Source organism: Rattus rattus, chromosome 4 (genome assembly GCF_011064425.1).
Source record: "Rattus rattus isolate New Zealand chromosome 4, Rrattus_CSIRO_v1, whole genome shotgun sequence".
Lineage (NCBI taxonomy): Eukaryota > Metazoa > Chordata > Mammalia > Rodentia > Muridae > Rattus > Rattus rattus.
This window is the reverse complement of record NC_046157.1, coordinates 163,525,739-163,543,599: the sequence shown is the minus strand read 5'-3', so window position 1 is coordinate 163,543,599 and position 17,861 is coordinate 163,525,739. Positions and strand designations below refer to the sequence as shown.

The 17,861-nt window shown below is 47.6% G+C and overlaps 1 protein-coding gene across 2 annotated transcripts; it reads right to left on the bottom strand.

Moving 5' to 3' along the window:
- Nucleotides 1-1,476: 1,476 nt before the first annotated feature.
- Asb1 (ankyrin repeat and SOCS box containing 1) lies at nucleotides 1,477-17,272 on the bottom strand. Of its 2 annotated transcripts, none has more exons than XM_032901644.1 (5): nucleotides 16,509-17,272; nucleotides 12,883-13,024; nucleotides 9,412-9,714; nucleotides 4,177-4,562; nucleotides 1,477-2,039 (listed from the first exon to the last, which is right to left on the bottom strand). In XM_032901644.1, the coding sequence occupies exons 1-5, from the start codon at nucleotides 16,555-16,557 to the stop codon at nucleotides 1,912-1,914; spliced, it is 1,008 nt and encodes a 335-aa protein (XP_032757535.1). In that variant the 5' UTR covers nucleotides 16,558-17,272; the 3' UTR covers nucleotides 1,477-1,911. The 2 variants fall into 2 exon arrangements, with proteins under 2 accessions (XP_032757535.1, XP_032757536.1); XM_032901645.1 differs by having other exon boundaries at nucleotides 12,883-13,029; nucleotides 16,504-16,855.
- Between the last annotated feature and the right edge of the window lie 589 nt (nucleotides 17,273-17,861).

Below are 17,861 nucleotides of genomic sequence, written 5' to 3'. Positions count from 1 at the left end.
GACTACTGAGCTCTTCTGCTAGGACCAGCTCAGCAGAAGGCAGCAGGTTCATCAGGCCTACCACATCTCCATGCTGGGGAGGACACGGGTAACCAGAGCTCAGAAGTCTGCTGAGTAGGGCCAGTGCTCACTGAGTCCACATCAACTTCCCAGGGTGCCTCTCAGGAACCTAGGGCACTCCAGGAAGAGTGCTACTCTTTCCCACCCCGCACGCACCTCATCCTTGACAGCAATGGCATGTGGTACTTTCATAGAACTGCTGGAGACCAGGGGAAACAGACAGTCAGTGCCAGTGCTGTGTCACATTCAGAGTCACCAGATTTTGAAGTTTTGAAAGCAGGAGAGCCTCGCAGTGCTGAGGGTCTGAAAGCCTAGAACAGAGGATGCTACTCATGTCCAAGTGAAGGACAATGGCCCGGACCATGCAGAACCGCTGTGGGGAGACTAGGGACAGCTCAGTCCTGCCCCACACACAGTGCTCACTGCCCAGGACTGAGCATGCAGTATGTTTGGACCAGCTTGGTGCTGCTGCCAAGGCCTTCCTGAGACACTAGGCTGGGGTTGGAACTCCATCCACAGAATACAAAGGTTACCACTGCCTCACTGGTCAGCTAAAACACAAAACAGTGCAACAGTAAAGTAGTACAAGTTAGACCCCTTGTATGGTCAAAACCTCAGCAGACTCAGTACCCACTTGTCCCAAACAGTCTCAGGTCTGTAATCAGCACAGATCCACACAATAATCCTAACAGGCTTCAAGATGACAAGAGGGGATTTCACTGAGCAGTGAACCCTAAGGGTGCTTAAGGCCGTGGTTACTCACGCACCTGCTCATGACTCTCACACCTCAAGAGCTAAACACACCTACAATAAGTTCATTTCTCTCATCCATCAACAACCCTGGGCAGGATAAGGAAAGACCTCTAAGAGCACCCACAAAGGCATTGGGCCAGAAGTGGGAGAAACAGTCACCCAACACCCAGATGGCCTATCTGGTGGACACCAAGAAGCTATACTCTAGAACCAGCCGGGTGACTGAGACATTTCCCACTTCCAGTATAGGAGGGAGGGTCTGAAGAGAGCACCCCGTGTCAACTTATCTTGTGAGGAGTGGCAGTGAGTGCTATTAAGATGGTCCCTGGTCTGAATGTGGGCAGTCACATACTGGTTAGTTACAAGTGGGTCTCCCAAAGGTAACCACTGTCTGAAGATTCCCCAGGGTGAGACATCAGTAAACCCTTGGCAGAGTGGGCAGATGGTGCCCTGTGAACAGTTCTGGAACCTCCATGCATTAAGATAGCAGTCCAGAAGCCATCTTGGGATGAAGACAACTCCCAAGAGAGAACACTGCGGCCAGCTGTGAGAAGGGATGTGTGGCCGCAGCACATATAGACGAGCAGCAGCAGCATATACAGACAAACTCAGGCAAGAAAGCAGGCTAGCCAGTGCACGGATTGCATTCCTGCTCCCTCCATGTTTTCTTAGCAAACCTCTTTTGTTTGGATATCAAGCCTTAAAAGGACAATAAATTGCAAAATAGGAAATAAGCAGATGCATAGCTCTGGGGAAAAGCCTTCCCCACTGGGGCTATCGCCAGGCTCAGCCCACACTGCACACATTTCACAGCCCATTTCATTAATGTGTATCAGGAAGAATTCAAAACAAAGAGCTTGAAGAGGAACAAAATTAAGTTTGTATGCGCCTCTCAGTTGACAATGACTCAAGGAGTGTTCGACGGCCCCAGCACCTGAGATGGAATCACTGTCCAAGAGAACATGGCCGTTTCTTCTTCACTGACAGCCAAGAACCAACTTGGCAGCAGAGGACACGGTTCCCAGGACGCCAGAGTCTGTGTCAGTTTTCACTGCAGATGATCGGCTTCCTCACTGCAGTCAGCGCTGCATCTGAATGCTACTCGTAAAGCAGAAACTTCTTTATGGGGTCGGGCAGCGGCAGCGAGGGAACCAGATGCAGTCGGTATTTGCCAAGAGCTCTTCGCACAGCCACACGGCACAAACTCAGCAAGGTCCTGGGAATACCTGGAGAGTGAGAAGAGAACGAGAAGGGGAAAGGTCACTTCTCTCCTAGCTCTCAAGGCCCAAAGCAGACTACAGTGGGCACGACTGCACCAACGTCACACCTTAATCTGAGTGGAGGAGGCCCTGGAAGCCACTGGAAGGCTGGCTATCTGCATCTTAACCAGGGCATCTGCTCTCTTGCCAGCCACCCCGCCCTCTGCAATGTTTAGTGCCCTGGAAAAAAGCTGGAAGACCCCACAAATGAGTGCAAGTGACCTTCACTCTTGCTCTGTCCCAACAGCTCACAGAGGCCTGGGCACACCAAGTGCATGGTACTTAAACTCTGAGAATAGGCTGACAGTCCTTCCCCCAATCAAAACCACACAGCTAATCCCCTGCTTCTAGAAGAGAAGGTAACACAAAAAAGTTTCTGACCACAAGCAGCTTCTTTCTGTCACCTGGGTGACACTACTATTAATGTTTGAGAAACAAGGGACTAAGGACAAGACCATCAGGTCATATGTCCTCTGACAAGATGGGAAAAGTGAGGGGCTGGCCTCGGGCAGGAAATAAGACAGACACACAGGTTAATCTCTGCATTTGAGACAGAGCTGACAGCAAATACAAGCACAGGTAAACTCCAGACTCTGCTGCCATTGACTTGTTAATTCCCTGACAAAATCCTTCCACTCAAACAGGCGGACTCCATCTTTCATTTTAACAAAAACTGGATTTATCACACATCTCTACCCTTTGATATTTGAATGGAATTTTTTAAATTGAAGAGAGGAACTCTAGAAAATGAGCTTGTATCTCTGGTCATTAAAATGCATGTGAAGAGGAAGTCTGGGGCTAAGACGGGTAGAGAAGGCAGAGATGAAGAAGACAGAACCTAATGGCCCATGAATGAAGACACCATGGTGGACAACATGGAGGCTCAGAGGGTAAGCGTGCTGCTCCCACACCTCACCACCTGAGCATAACCCATGGACGCATGCGGCAGAAAGAAAGAACCGACTACTCCACGGTATCTTCTGACCTCTATGGCATGTGCATGCTTCCCCCACATATATTTAAGTAACGCATACTAAAATATTTTTAAATATCACGATAAAACCCATCACTTGATAAAATGACCTAAAAAATAAATTAAGGAAAATAAATAAATAAAAGAAGCCAGGTGGTGGTGGTGCACACCTTTAATCCCAGCACTTGGGAGGCAGAGGCAGGTGGATCTCTGAGTTCAGTGCCAGCCTGGTCTACAGAGCGAGGTCCATGATATCCAGGGCTGCACAAGAAATGCTGTCTCAAAAAAGGGAAAATGTTGCACAGAAATCATCAGTTAAGAAAAGCAAAAGGTAGAGATTATAATTCTAAGAATTTTGAAAGCATATGTCTACATTTGTAGACTGTGGGTATCAGCTTTTGGTATTCAGGAATTGTTAAATAATCATCTTGAGCCAGGGAGGGAATTTAGTCAGTCAAGTGTTTGCCATGCAAGCATGAGGCCTCACCCTCCCAAAGAAAGCAGGAGTGTGGCACACACTGCAGGCCCAGCACTGGGAAGAAAGACAGCAGATCCCAGGGTTCTGACAGTCAGCTAAGTCTACTTGCCAACTCCCAGGTCAGTGAGAAACCCTGACTCAAAATAAAGGTGAACAGTGCACACACGCACACACACCTACACCCACCCACACTGAGAAACATATTCCCTCTCTCCTCTCTCTTCTCTTCTCTTCTCTTCTCTTTTCTTCTCTCTCTCTCTCTCTCTCTCTCTCTCTCTCTCTCTCTCTCTCTCTCTCTCTCAATGACCACTCTGGAGAACTGCTGGTCCTGAGGGCTTTAATCAGGTGCTTAGCTGGAATTTTTGGGAGTTGTGGGGTGTTGTTTTGTTATTTAAGATTTACTTATTTCTTTTCATATGTACATGTGTTTTACACACATGTATGTCTGGGTACCACATGCATGTAGTACCCGCAGAAGCCAGAGGAGGGCCTCCTAGACTTGGAGTTACAGACAGTTGTGAGCCTCTGGGAACCGAGGCCTCTGAAAGAGAAGCTCCTAACGGCTGAGCCATCTCTCTGTTTTAATTAGTACGACGTCTCACTGGCTCAATCAACCCCAGACCACAACACAGAGCTGAGCTCATGCCACTTACTTCTGGCTTCTTTAAAGACCTGCAAGGCCTCAGGGTCTATCTTTCTTCTGCCTCTTGCCTCTGGACCCAGGGATTCCCACTTCACCAGGTTGAGGTTGGCTCCGAACTCTACCAGCAGGCTCACGAAGGCTGCCTCACAACCATGGCGCAGGACAGCATCCATGACACACCCAGGGGAGCCCCTGTAGAATTCCTGAGTGTTGACAGGGCCATTGCAGTTGAAGTCGGGATTTGCGCCAGCTTGCAAGAGCAGCCTGAAGCACTGAAGGTTGTGGTAGGCAGCACTGATGTATAGGGGACAGACCACTAAGGAGGTTAGCCGCCTTGAGAAAGGAGGCCGGGTGTCAGGAGTCAGATGATGGTTGACATCAACATCTGCCCCATACCTACAAGAAGAGAAGAATAAGTTAGAGTAAGTCAAACTCAGACCACAAGGACTATCCAGCTACCCTGGGAGGCATTACAGAGTCACACAGGGAGTCCCTGGAGACTCCACAGGTCACAAACACAGCCACCTTCTCTATCTGCAGTTACTGCATCCAAGGACGCAGCATTTGGGGGATATTGGGAGGATACAGCCTATAATGAACGCAGTCCCTTTCTTGTCCTTACAGCCTAATAAAGATTCCAGCAGGACACGGCACCTACGGTAGACTTGTATTTTCAGTCTATGTGCCAAGACTGCATGCGGAAGCCATACTTCTGCGTGTAAGATATTGAAGGACCTCAGAGTTTGGTATCAAGTAGGATAGGGAACGATAGGATAGGAATGGTAGGATAGGGGATGGTAGGATAGGGAACGGTAGGATAGGGAACGGTAGGATAGGGAACGGATCTCCCAGAGATACCAAGGATGACGCTAAGGTATCAGTACTTCCAGCAAAAGGAGGTAACAAGTAAAAACATGGAATCCATTCATGCACACAAATTCCAAAGTGAAGCCTTTCAGACCTTCGAAAATAAAATAATTCCAAGACTATACAGAGTTAAGTGGAAAAACACTTTCACATTCACTATAAAACTAATACAATAACACAATTCAATTTAAAATTTTCAATAAGTGCTGGGTGGTAGTACATGCCTTTAAACCCAACATTTAGGAGGTAAAGGCAGATGAATCCCTGAGTTCAAGCCAACCTGGTCTACAGAGTGAATTCCAGGACAGCCAGGGCTACACAGAGAAACCCTGTCTCAAAAAACAACCAAACAAAAATCTTCAACAAGCAAAAAAATTACTACAAAGAAAATTCGAACTTATATTTGAAAAGCAGTATAGAAAAAACTAGGGACCACCTTAAGAATTTAAAACTAATTCCAATATTAGAAATTCTGTTAACATATTTTACTAATGGATCTAAAGGAAAAATTCTGATTACCACTAATAATGAAAAAAGGGCAAAAGCTGGCAGTTGTGTGAAGGTGTTCTGTATTTTCAATTGTTAATTCCATACCCTCCCAGGGAGCAAAATGCTAGCAGGATATCGGTATTGTGATGTCTGTGGCATCCCAGGCAACCTGCTCAGACACCCGAAGGGCAGGAAGCTCTGTGCCTGGAGAGACCTAGAACTGTGTCAGAGACTGCATCGCTGTTGACTGGTAATAATAAACATCTGACAGATGATAGCTGGGCAGGAAGGAAAGGGCAGAACTTCCAGGCAGAGAGAATGTTGAGAAGAGGGGATTCAGAGAGGGACGCAGAGGAAACAGATGGACCAGCATGGAACAGAGAAAGGCATAGAGCTAACCTGTCACATGGTGGATTGTGGGCAAAAGTGTTGGGTTAAGTTGGATGATCTAGCTGGGAGAATGTCCAAGCTAGAGGCCTAAGCTTTAAACTATGAGAGCAGCCTCCGTATCATGATTTATACCAGAGGTGGGTCCCAGAGGGTCCCACTGTAAACAATTATGCCTACTTTAAAATTTTCTATGAAACAGAAAATGACAGCTATTTCCTTAAAATGATAAAATACATTTCTCCAGTAGACTCATCGTCTTACTTCACAAGGAAGTACTAGGAGTGCTCCTGCTGCAAGGAGAGCACACACAGACCCCACCACACGCTGGCTTCTGTAACATTGATGCTAAACGCTGAGGAGTGTGATCCGCAAAGGACAGCAATCAAGTAAGCAGGGCTGGAAAGGAAGAAATGAACCACTGTCTGTGCTCAGAGGAAAGGCTTACAAAATCTAAAACGGCCTGCAAGGAATGAATAAACAACAAGCAATAGGATAGTGCATGAAGGTAGCAGACTGAAATGACAGCCCATATACACAAACGGATACAAACCAAAGCCCAGTTTAAAGACAAAGCAGTGGGGTTGGGGATTTAGCTCAGTGGTAGAGCACTTGCCTAGCGAGCACAAGGCCCTGGGTTCGGTCCCCAGCTCCGAAAAAAAGAAAAAAAAAAAAAAGACGAAGCAGAAAGTCATCATGTAAGCAGAATTATGTCTAAAATGATCCACGAAAGCATAAACCTAACAACTAAGGTCGAAAGACCCCAGAAAGCAGAAAGACACACCAAATACTAGAAAAGGCTCAGCCTGCCACCAACTTTCCCCAAGTTTGATTTTTATGAATGAAAACTCAGTTCCTGAATTGCTGAAGCTAACTACAATTAAGTAGTACCCCGCCCCTCAACGATGTATGTCGTTCATTTGGAAGATCAAACAAGATCAAAAGGCAAAGCCACAAGGCAGAGGACACAGCTCCACCATGAGAAGGGCTCGTTATAGAGAGCTGTAAAACAACGCAACCCCACATGTGGACAGACCAGCAGGTCCATGTAAACTCACAAAACATCTTTCAACAGACCCAACTTCCAAGCAGGAAATCAGTGTACACAGCAAGGAACCATGTTAAGGGAGAAGAGTGTCGAACTTTTTAATACCCCCCCACCCATGGGAAAAGCTAAACAGGAACGTGTTCCCGTGACCTAGTTTGAGTATAGCTAACAAAAACACACTGCTATTAGTGTTTGAGAAACAAGGGAGGGTGGGTGTAACTCCCCTTGGACAAATAAGAAACCCTAAGTCTACGCTAACAAATAAAAACTGAGCATAGGGCATACACATGTGCAAAGTACCTCCCCACAAAATTCTAATTACAGAGCGAAGGGTAGCTTTACAGTGCAAAACCTAGCAGACAGCACTGTCATCATAGGATCAGAGTGAAAGTCAGCAGGAACCAGATAATGTAAGGAGGAGTCACTTCTGCCAAGATCTCTGCCCCCTAGGATCCTCAAGTAGGTAACTCAGTGATCTGCCACCCGTGTACTTAAGCCTTCTCTGGCCCCAGGTAGTTCTGTGAAGTCTCACAAGCTGCGTCATCACTGAGTATTTGACTTGAAACAGGCGGTGACTGCACACAGGAAGCAACGATGAGGGCATTCAACAGTGGGGCCTAATATTCAGGGACCGGAGAAGATGGACTAGCGTCATGTCCCTAGACAGCAGAGGGCCACAGTCTCAGCCAGCAGTCCTGCTTCATAACCGTCTCCAGCACTTCAGTACCCAGAGGAACTTCATCTCAAAAGTGCTTCTTCGGGGCAGCAAAGGCCTGGGGACACACACGGCCGCTGTGATGTTTGTATGTGCTCAGCCCAGGGAGTGGCACTATTAGAAGGTGTGGTCCTGTTGGAGTAGTTGTGTCCCTGTGAGCGTGGGCATTAAGACCCTCATCCTAGCTCCCTGATAGACAGGCTTCTCCTAGCAGCCTTCACATGAAGATGTAGAACTCTCAGCTCCTCCTGCACCAGGCCTGCATCAATGCTGCCATGCTCACGCTTTGATGATAATGGACTGAACCTCTGACCCTGTAAGTCAGCCCCCATTAAAAGTTGTCCTTATGAGAGTTGCCCTCTCATTCACAACAGTAAAAGCCTAACTAAGACAGCCACTGTCCTTCATTGGCACCTCCCTTCCCTTCAAGATGCACTGTGCGTGAGAAAGCACTCTACAAGAAGAAAACCGGTGGTCCACTTCCCTTCCCTGCACTTTTAACTAACAACAGGAAAAGTTCATTTCACACAGGAATTATTCATTCCATCCTCACTGGAGACAGGTCTCCCAAACTGTTTATAATCTTAACCAGTACGCCAATCTGATACTAAGTGAGCTGTAGGGAAGACAGCCTCTGAACCTCATCAAACTCAGCCTTTGGATCTCAGAGACGAGATCCAATTAATTTTAATTGTGAATATTCTCTAAATTTCTCTATTGTTTTTATTATCTCTACAAGGAAGCCAAACAGCTCGACAAATCAATGTAACAGTTGACCACACAGAAGCATCCCCTCTACCTTCTATCCTAAACATCAGTAAGGGAGAGCAGGGGGCTTACAAACAACGAGGAGAGGTTCCTTACTGATGGCTGGAAATTGCAATAATGAAAGATGAGAGGCAAACCTACAAGAAAAATGAGCCAGGCAGGCAGGCGAGAGGATGGGCGGGAGGGCAGATTTGGTTCATATTTAGAAGATTTTACCCGTTAAGTAATCTAACAGCATCATTTCCATTTTCCTTCTTTTGTTTTTGGATTTTTTTCTTTTTAGACAAAGACTTACTATGTTCCCTGACTGGCCTAGAACCTGACCAGTCTGGCTTCTAACTCAGAGCTCTACTTGCCCTGCCTCCACAGTGCTGACAAAGGTGCTCTCCACAACCAGCAAGTTGCCATTTTCTAAAGGGCAGTCATCATAGAGTTTAGAACACAGAAAATGTTAAATAAAATAATCCCTGCCGCCATGCTTTCCCACAGTGCCCTGCGCTCCACAGAGGAGACAGGATGCACTAACTAAAATGCCTCAGGGATTTCTCAACTAATAAGGAATTGCATTAACTGATCCTACTAAAAACATTTCCACAGAGACAAAGGCTCCTGCTGCCAAGCCTGATGACTTGAGTTCCATCCCTGGACCCACACAGTGGGAAGAGAAAACCAATTCCTGCAGGCGTGCTCTGGAATATGCTTGTGTATACGGACATGCACGCTGACAATGTTTCTAAACATTGAAGGAATAAGGAACTTTAGAGGGTATGGCCTAAGCTATACATGAAAGTAGATGACATGGTAAGTTTACACCACTAAGAAACAAATAAACAAGCCCCCAATTCAAACAGAAAGCTAACAGCCAGCATAAGGGAGGCATCCGCGGGTCTGAAAGCACAGAGGCCTCTGAGAAGTCATCTCTTAAGCACACAAGAAGGGAAATAAATGCACACGGCCCTGGCAGTACTGACCTGATAAGAGCCTTCAGGATGTCACCCCTACCCACACGAGAGGCATGGTACACAGGAGTGCTTCGGTGGTGCCGGCTGCCATTGGGGTCAGCACCAGCTTCCAACAGGATCTCAGTGCTCTCCAGGTGACCGTTCACCACAGCCACATACAGGGCCGTCTGTCCCTTGACATCCACCAGGTCCACCTCCGCCCCTTTGCGTATGAGGAAGTCCACACAGTTCCCATGGCCTGCGGTGGCTGCGATTCTCAGTGGTGTGCAGGGGAGCCAGCCACAGCACCAGACAGACTTCTCATTGATGCGGCTACATGGGAACACAGGGAGCTTGTAAGAGTCACCCCAGGCAGACCAGCTGTTCTCCCTCCTCTCTTACTAGCAGAAGTTCCCAAAAGAGAGTCATTTAGGTAACTAACCCTGATGTTTAAAATGCCTCCACTGTGTTCTGTCTTCCATCTCATGGTGCTGAAGATCAAACCCAGGACCTTGTACATGCTAAATATTCTATATTTCCAGCTATTTGTGCTCTGTGTACTGAAATGTTCATAATTGTCCCTGCTGACCAGACAGGACAGGCATTCAAGACCATTGACAAAAAAAAAAACAAAAAAAAAAAAAAAAAAAAAAAAAAAAAAAAAAACCCTTTAGGCTCCCACAGAATAATCAGCACTGACACTGAGATTTCTAGTTCTTAGATTCTTCACCCACATTCCACAGCCTCTACAAACCACACATAGACCCACCGGGGACACATGCTAGGACAGGCAGGGTCGGTCACGATGCTCTCTTAGTAGTGGTTACCTATAAACATCCAAGGCTGGCATCCTCTCCCAATAAAGACGATTAGTAATAGTAATCTATGTCCTCTTACCCTGACCCAGAATACCTGAGAGCCTAGGATATCTGTAAGGTTACAGAGTTCTTAGGTGCAAGTGGTGGCGAACTGTCCAGATTCAGCTCTCAGGCAGTATGGCCACCAGACAACCAACTAACTGTGCTGTGCACTGACCCTTCAGGTAGCAACCAAGGTGTTCCTCACCTCAGCTTCTGCACTAGAGCAGAACCTAAGAACATGCAGTGGGCAGTGTCTCATTAACCAGTCCCTGATGTCCCTCCTCCAGTCACATGTGGGCTGACATGGGCCAATAAAGTCCAGATCTCACCACCAGAGAGATGATCAGCAGTAGAAAATATAAAGGAAGAGTTCTAAACCTCCAGTTTAAGAAAAACCACCAGGCAGTGGTGGTTTATGTCTTTAATCCTAGCACTAGGGAAGCAGAGGTCAGTCTGATCGTCAGAGTTAGTCCCAGGACAGCCACGTTTACACAAAGAAACCCTGTCTCGGAAAAAAAAAAAAAAAAAAAAAAAGGAAGAGGAAGAAAGGGAAGGCATGTTTATGGTTTATATCAACATCAGTATGTTGATTTTAATGTGGTTCTGGAGTTGGGTAAACTCTTTGTTTTAAAAGATTTATTTATTATATATAAGTACACTGTAGCTGTCTTCAGACACACCAGAAGAGAGCATAAGATCTCCTTACAGATGGTTGTGAGCCACCATGTGGTTGCTGGGAATTGAACCTAGGGCCTCTGGAAGAGCAGTCAGGGCTCTTAACCACTGAGCCATCTCTCCAGCCCAAAAGAAAGGATGGAAGGAAGGAAGGAAGGGAGGGAGGAGGGGGGGAGGGGAGGGAGGGAGGGGGGGAGGGAAGGAAGGGGGGAAAGAAGGAAGGGGAGGAGGGAAGGAAGGAAGGGAAGGAAGGAAGGGAAGGGAAGGGGGAAGGATAGGAAGGAAGGAGGGAGGGAGGAGGAAGGAAGGAAGGAGGGAGAAGCTAGTGTGGTAGCATGCATCAATAATCTCGAGCTCAGGCGATGGAGACAGCCTGGGCTTCAAAGATACATGAGGTCCAAATCGAGAGGAAAGAAGGGAGAGGGGAGGGGAAGAGAAGGGAGGAAACCAGGAGAGAAGGAAGAGAGAGGAGAGACAGGGAGAAGGAGGGGGGACAATATGAACCACACTGAACTCATTCTACTGCTGTATACATATGCTTAAGGCTTTTAGGGGCTTGAGTTACATTAAATAAATTTAAATTTTTGTTTGGTTTTATCAGATTTATTCATTTTGTTTCATGTATGAATATTTTGCCTGCATGTGTGTTTTCAAACCACATGCATGGCTGGTGCTTCAGAGAGTGTATCTCATGTGAGTTCTGGGAGTTGAACCTGGGTCCTCTGTGAGAGTGTGTTTAAGGGTTGAGTCATCTCTCCAGCCCTGTGCTGTTTTTTAAATACTGACATGTGCTCTGATGGACTACTGCTAAGATACTGGATAGATAAGAAAGGAGCACACTCCTGGCTGGACTCCTGCTTGGGAACTGTCTACACTAGGGTAGCAGAACTTCTTTCTGTAGAGACCCAAAGGCACTTCCATCAGTTCACTGAACTTCTCAAGGCAAAGTAGAACCTCACAAAAGTATAAAGAAGTGCCAGTTTTGGTTGTAGTCAATGATCTAGTGGGGCTGCAGGGTCATTCACACAAAAGACTCAAGGAGCCTCAAGAAAGAATAGTGGGTGCTCTCCTAGCAGGGAGGCACACACAAGGCTCTGCTATCAAGGAGGCATCAGAAGGACTTGGCAATCAAGAGGAAAGAAGCTATGGGTAGGAAAACAAAGGAGATAGAAGCTACCACATCTCTCCAGTGGGAAGTCAACGGGCCTATGGCTGATCACACACACATCAAATGAATGTCAATAAAGTGGCTGTAAATGAAGAACTACCCAGGATAAAGAGCCATAGCGATGGGCTCAAGAGATGGCTCAGTGGTTAAGAGTATGTACCACCCTTCTAGAGGACCTGAGTTCAATTCCAAGTCTGCACATTAGGTAGCTCACAGCCATCTGTAACCCCAGTTCCAAGGGATGCCCTCCTGGCCTCTGTGGCCCATATTCCCATACTCATACTCGCCCACCCGCCCCCATATACACACAATTAAAATAAAATAGCCAGGCATGGTAGAGCGCATCTTTAAACCTAGCACTCAGGAGATAGAGGCAGGAAGATCTCTGTGACTTTGATGTCAGCCTGGTATACATAATGAGTTCTGATCCAGCCAAGGCTGCATAGTGAGACCCTGTTTCAAATAAAATAAAATAACTAAGTAAATAAACCTCTTTTTAAGAGTCTTGGGGGGCTTGGAGGAACCTCTCTGGACACTGCCTTCAGAACAAACACTGAGAAAACTGATGCTCAGATAGGACAAGTTGCCAGGACAATCCCAAGCCGACTTGGCCCCAGGAATCCCTGCCCACTGTATCTGGCCACCTATAATTCCTCCTTTTATCCCTCCTCTAAAAGCAAATTGCAGTCCTGCAATATCAGAGTCTTACTCTGCTATCCATAGCACAAACCCCAGCCTCCAGCAGGCCGGCAGGCCCACAGGCCCACCCCTGTCACCAGCCCAAGCAGGACTGCTCACCTCCGGTAGCTCTCCTCTTGCAAGAGGTTCCTGAGGGTCTGGAGGTCCCCTACATAGGCTGCATCATGGAGTCTCGTATCTTCACAGTGCTCCAGTGGGTGATCACAGAACTGCTCCCTCAGCCACTCCTTCAGATTAGGACCTGCACTGAAGAGAGGGGCTCCTATAAGCATGCGGAAACAGTAGCAAGGCCGACCAAACAGGACACCTTCTGCAGTGGCTCCCTCCTGCTAGCCACACAGGAACCTTCAAATCCCCAGAAAATAATTCATAAGAGAAAGCTGGAAAGTTTCCCTTTTTAAACGAACACATTCCTGACACCAAACCCAATAAGACTTTTTATTTTCCTAAAGAAAAGGGAAGAAAAAAAATGTGATGGTCTGTCGAACAAAGGAACAAGCCAGTAGTGAAAACAAAGTTTGAAATATTATGCTAAAAAAAAAAAAAACAGCATGAAATTACTCTAATTTATCCCATGGATGTAAGAAGATCTTTAAATTGGGGCATTTGAAAGGAGAATGGTAGTCATTTTCTTTACTACAAAGGTAGCTGGTTAGCCAAAAGCCAAAGGGCAAACAAGGTTGCTTGTCTGGAGAGTGGGTGAACTCCATGCTGCTCTGGAAACAGTAACAAGAGTGTCTTGATATGAGACAGTTCAGCAGAGCCCTACTGTTCCCACAGGGGTTCATGAGTTAGAGGTGCAGTCCCAGCATGCTGTGCTGGGACACAGCCAAGACCTTTAATCAGTGCGGCATCCCAGGCAGCCACAGGGTCAGTGGGAAAACGTCTTCCTGCAGGACTGAAGAATTTCTCCTGGGATAATCGTTAGTTCTTATGAGAGGGTTATTATAAGAGCAGAGACCAACCCCGCCTAGTCTCTGCCTTCCTGTTTGGCCAGGAGGTCACAGTTCCCACCGAACCTTCACCAACATGATATCCCACCTCCAACACTGTGAACTAAATACATCTCTTTTCTTTATAGTTAGACTATCTCAGGGATTTTATCATAGCAATGAAAGTGAAATAACAAGGAATAAGCCTCAAATGTATACCTTTTTTGTATAGAAATCTCGCTTCAAGAGCCTGGAGAGGTGGCTCAACTGGTGGTGCATGCCATGCGAATATGAGCCCTGAAGCTCAGATCCCCAACACTCATACAAAAGCCAAGACCACATTGCTACAAGTCCACTGGGCTAGGAGAGGCAGACTGGAGGGTACTTAGGGTTAGGATCCCTGGGCCGGCTGGCAGCTCGTTTAGCCAAATCCAATGCATAAGCTCCATGGATATTGATTGGCCTTGATTCAAAAATAAGGAGGAGTAAGGAAAACACTAAATGCTGACCTCTGAGCTACACACACACACACACACACACACACACACACAGACAGAGAGAGAGAGAGAGATCACATCTCAATAAAACAGAAAAGTAAAATATATGTGCATAAATACAAATCCAGTCTATATAACAAAAAATTAGAGAGATGTGAACAGAGAACAGAAAGACTATACTACGTACTAGGATGAGATTCAATATTAGAGAAATTCTCAAATGTAGCCAGTCTCTTCTGAAATTTGATATCAGATATACCAAAATGATTTCAAAATGTATTTGTAGATATACATAAGGGAAAATAGCTTTTGTTGTTTTAGTAAGAATAACAGGTGGCAGGAACTCTACCATACTAGATAACAAAACTCGTACCAGACTAGAAAGAAAACAAAACAACAACAACAACAACAACAACAACAAAAAAGAATCAATTCTCCAGGAAAATCTTAATCTTAGCATACATAGCTTAGCTGTAGCAAACAGGCACAGAATCCGCCTAAGACATGTAGTCTGTGGAGAGTTGTACAACTAACCACCTACTCGGAGACCTTGCGTCTTTGCTCACATCACAGCCCAAACTAACTGAAAAGGTTAAACATTGCACCAAAAGGTGCTATAAAGACAGCACAAATTCTAACTGCTTAGATTCAAGTCCCCCACCCTGTAGTGATGTCCTAGCATGCTACCAAGCATAGCTCAAAAGCATATCCCTTCACACACAGGTCTTTTCTTAATGCTGAAGTTGTTTCATATTCGAATACAATATCCTTTGCGCCCCCACAGACTCTCCTAGAGGTACACGGTGGTGATGATTAAGTATCCTTGCCCTCCAGGTTCTGAAAGTCCGTTGCCTGGGCTAAGACCAAGGCTAGAGGCAGCACACCGTTCACAAACACCTATGTGGTTCACTTGATCCCATAACCAGATGCACAGCAGACCAACAAGATGCATCAAGCCTGGACAGGGCTCTGTCCAGCGCTTCGAGGTCCTCCTTCAATTACTGTAACCACAGCGCAGTTACCAACAGGTATAAAAGTCAAAGCCAAAGTTGGGGAAGATTCAGATGCATGGGGTAACTGTCAGGAAAGTGGGCCGCATCAGAGGACTTGAGCAAGTCTCTGGACCTCCCTTTGGTCACCTCTCCTCTATGCTCCCAGCCCAGGCCGCCAATGGACCTTCAGAATCTCCCCAAGTCCTAGAGTCAAAGGCCATACCTACAAGATAGCACTCAAGACCTGTGCCTCCACCCAAGCTGGAAACACAAACCAACAAAAAGGCACTAAAAGGACCAGGGCGGGTGGGTGTGTGTAAAACCACTTTTTCTTCCACAGGACCCTTCCATGTGTTAAGAAATAGCTGTCGTTTAATCAACCACTTCTCTTCCACCTCTCATTCCTGAATGAAAGGTCAATCCACTCTAAGATCTTGTCTGTTCCTGAGATCAAATTCAATGCCAAACATAGCTCTTGGTGGTAGAGGCCTTGTCTTGTTTTTTCACAGCCCCAGGTGAGCCAAGCCAATAAATAATACATCATCAACAAATGTTCGTTGAATTGAAGGACGGAAGAATGACAAAAGACTGTCAACATTGTGGCTTTCTGAGATTTTTGCATACCTAGGAGAGCTCCTTGAACAGAACATGTGCTTCTCCAAAACCAGAGATGGGCACATGTGGCAGGTTCAGAAAGACCCCAAGGTGGATCTTGTACCAGGAAATCCTCCCAGGAATTGTTAGTTCCATAGAAGCAACACGGCAAAGTGGAGATTCTTTAAGTCAGGTGACAAGTGTCACCCTTTCTCTGCAGGTGGATCAAGCGCCCCTGTAAGAGCTGTGTCACTGGCAAGCTCTCTGGGGACAGCATTGTCCTTAAGGTGGGTGGGGGTGGGGCGGAGGACGTTTGTCCAGTGGTTACGGAGCGGGTATGTGCTCACTGGCAGGATGGGGAAAGGGAACCTGTCCGCACGAAGGCTGACCTCTGAGGGCCTTTACTGACCACTGTGCTCATACCTGGAAGAAAATCCGTACCCCATGGCAGAGCTAGGGTCATCGCAGACTGGGATCGGCGAACAGGGTGGCGGTTACAAGGCTAGCTCCACCAGAAAGAAACCCCGTAGGAGGGCTGTCCACGAGAGACCAAGGGTGGGGGTGCGCGCCTGGGGTCGCGCGAAGCCTGACGTACACATTTATTGACCCTGGCCCGCGAGGACGGAAGCCCGAGCCCGGGACGCCCGAGGGCCACTCTGACTGACGGGAGACGCAATACCTTCCCCACCATCCCAAGCCGTGTACGTTACCTGCGGGCCCTGGGCCGGCCCGCCCATCGGGGCTCCCGCCCTCCGCCATGCCTACTTGGTCCTCAGCCTCCGCCCAGACCCCGTCGCCTGTCTGCCTCCGCAGCGAGCCTGTCAAAGAGCAACCCTGTCAGAGAAACACCTCCGGCGCTTCCGGCAGGTGGGCGTGTCCGGAGCTCGGCTTCCGCCGAGTAGGCGCCTCCCTTCTGTACTTCCTGCTCCGCGCGCAAGGTGCAGGGGTCTCCACTTCCGGTCTGGCTAATAGACTTGATTGCTAATCAGGGAAGGTTGACAAAACTGCGTCTACTAGGAAGCGCCGGAATTTGGGGAAACGCCTCTCCTCTATAGGTGGAGGCGTCTTCGAATGCCTCAGGAACTCCTGGTTGGTAGATTTTGTCCCCGCCCACGGAGGCCGGGACGTGGGCGGGGCCGGTCCGGCAGCGGCTGAGGGTTGTGGAGTGACGTTGGGCTGCGCTGCTGTCCTTTCTTCGAGAATCCAAACGGCGCCTTCCAAGTAACTTGTAAAGTTGTGTTAGGTGAAGGCAGCCCAGAATGTCTCCATGGAGCCAACAGTGTTTGTAACTTGGCCAAGGCGTGTTGTCCTGGTGGCTTTCCCCCCGAGCACTCCCGATTTTACATCAGTCACACTGTGCGCATTGCTTTTTCGAACAGTTCTTAAGCATGGACGCTTTCGGGTCCTTTCATTCTCCCCTACACAGCTTAGGGAAGGTACCTTGCAGGGGGAGGACCCCAGTGGACTGGGGAGGCTGCGCCTTAAGGAGACAGAAGCGCTGCTTCGCCGTCCGGTGAGGCGGAGGCGAGGCCGCAGTCCCCAGCACCGTGGCTGTGACTTGTCTGCATCTTTGTGTGGTCATGGCACACCAGCTGGGAGCTAGCGACTATAGGTGCCCAGCAAATCCTCGTGCCCAGATTAGATCAGTTGCACAGGTCTGGGGAGTTGTGTGAGACAATCTGGAACAGAGCCACGGGCTCTGAGGGTGTTTATTGGAAAGCGGGGAGATTCCTGCAGTGGTGTTTGGTCTTGATACCAAACACTACTGGCATGCGGGACAGGTGACACCAATGACGCTGCAAGGCAAAGAGCCAGAGGTGGCCCAACCTTATGGCTCTGCTCCACCGCTGCACATCCCAAGCTGGGATGCCACAAGTGTAAAACCACCCAGATGTGCATGATCAGATAAATACACCTCAAAATGCGTTGTCGTGGTTATCCACATAGCCTTAAAAGGCCACTGTCCCAGGTTACAGCATGGCCAACCCTGGAGGACCCTATGCTCAGTGAACTAAGCCCACAATAAAGAATAAAGACTGCATGATTCTACAGGAGGTCACTAA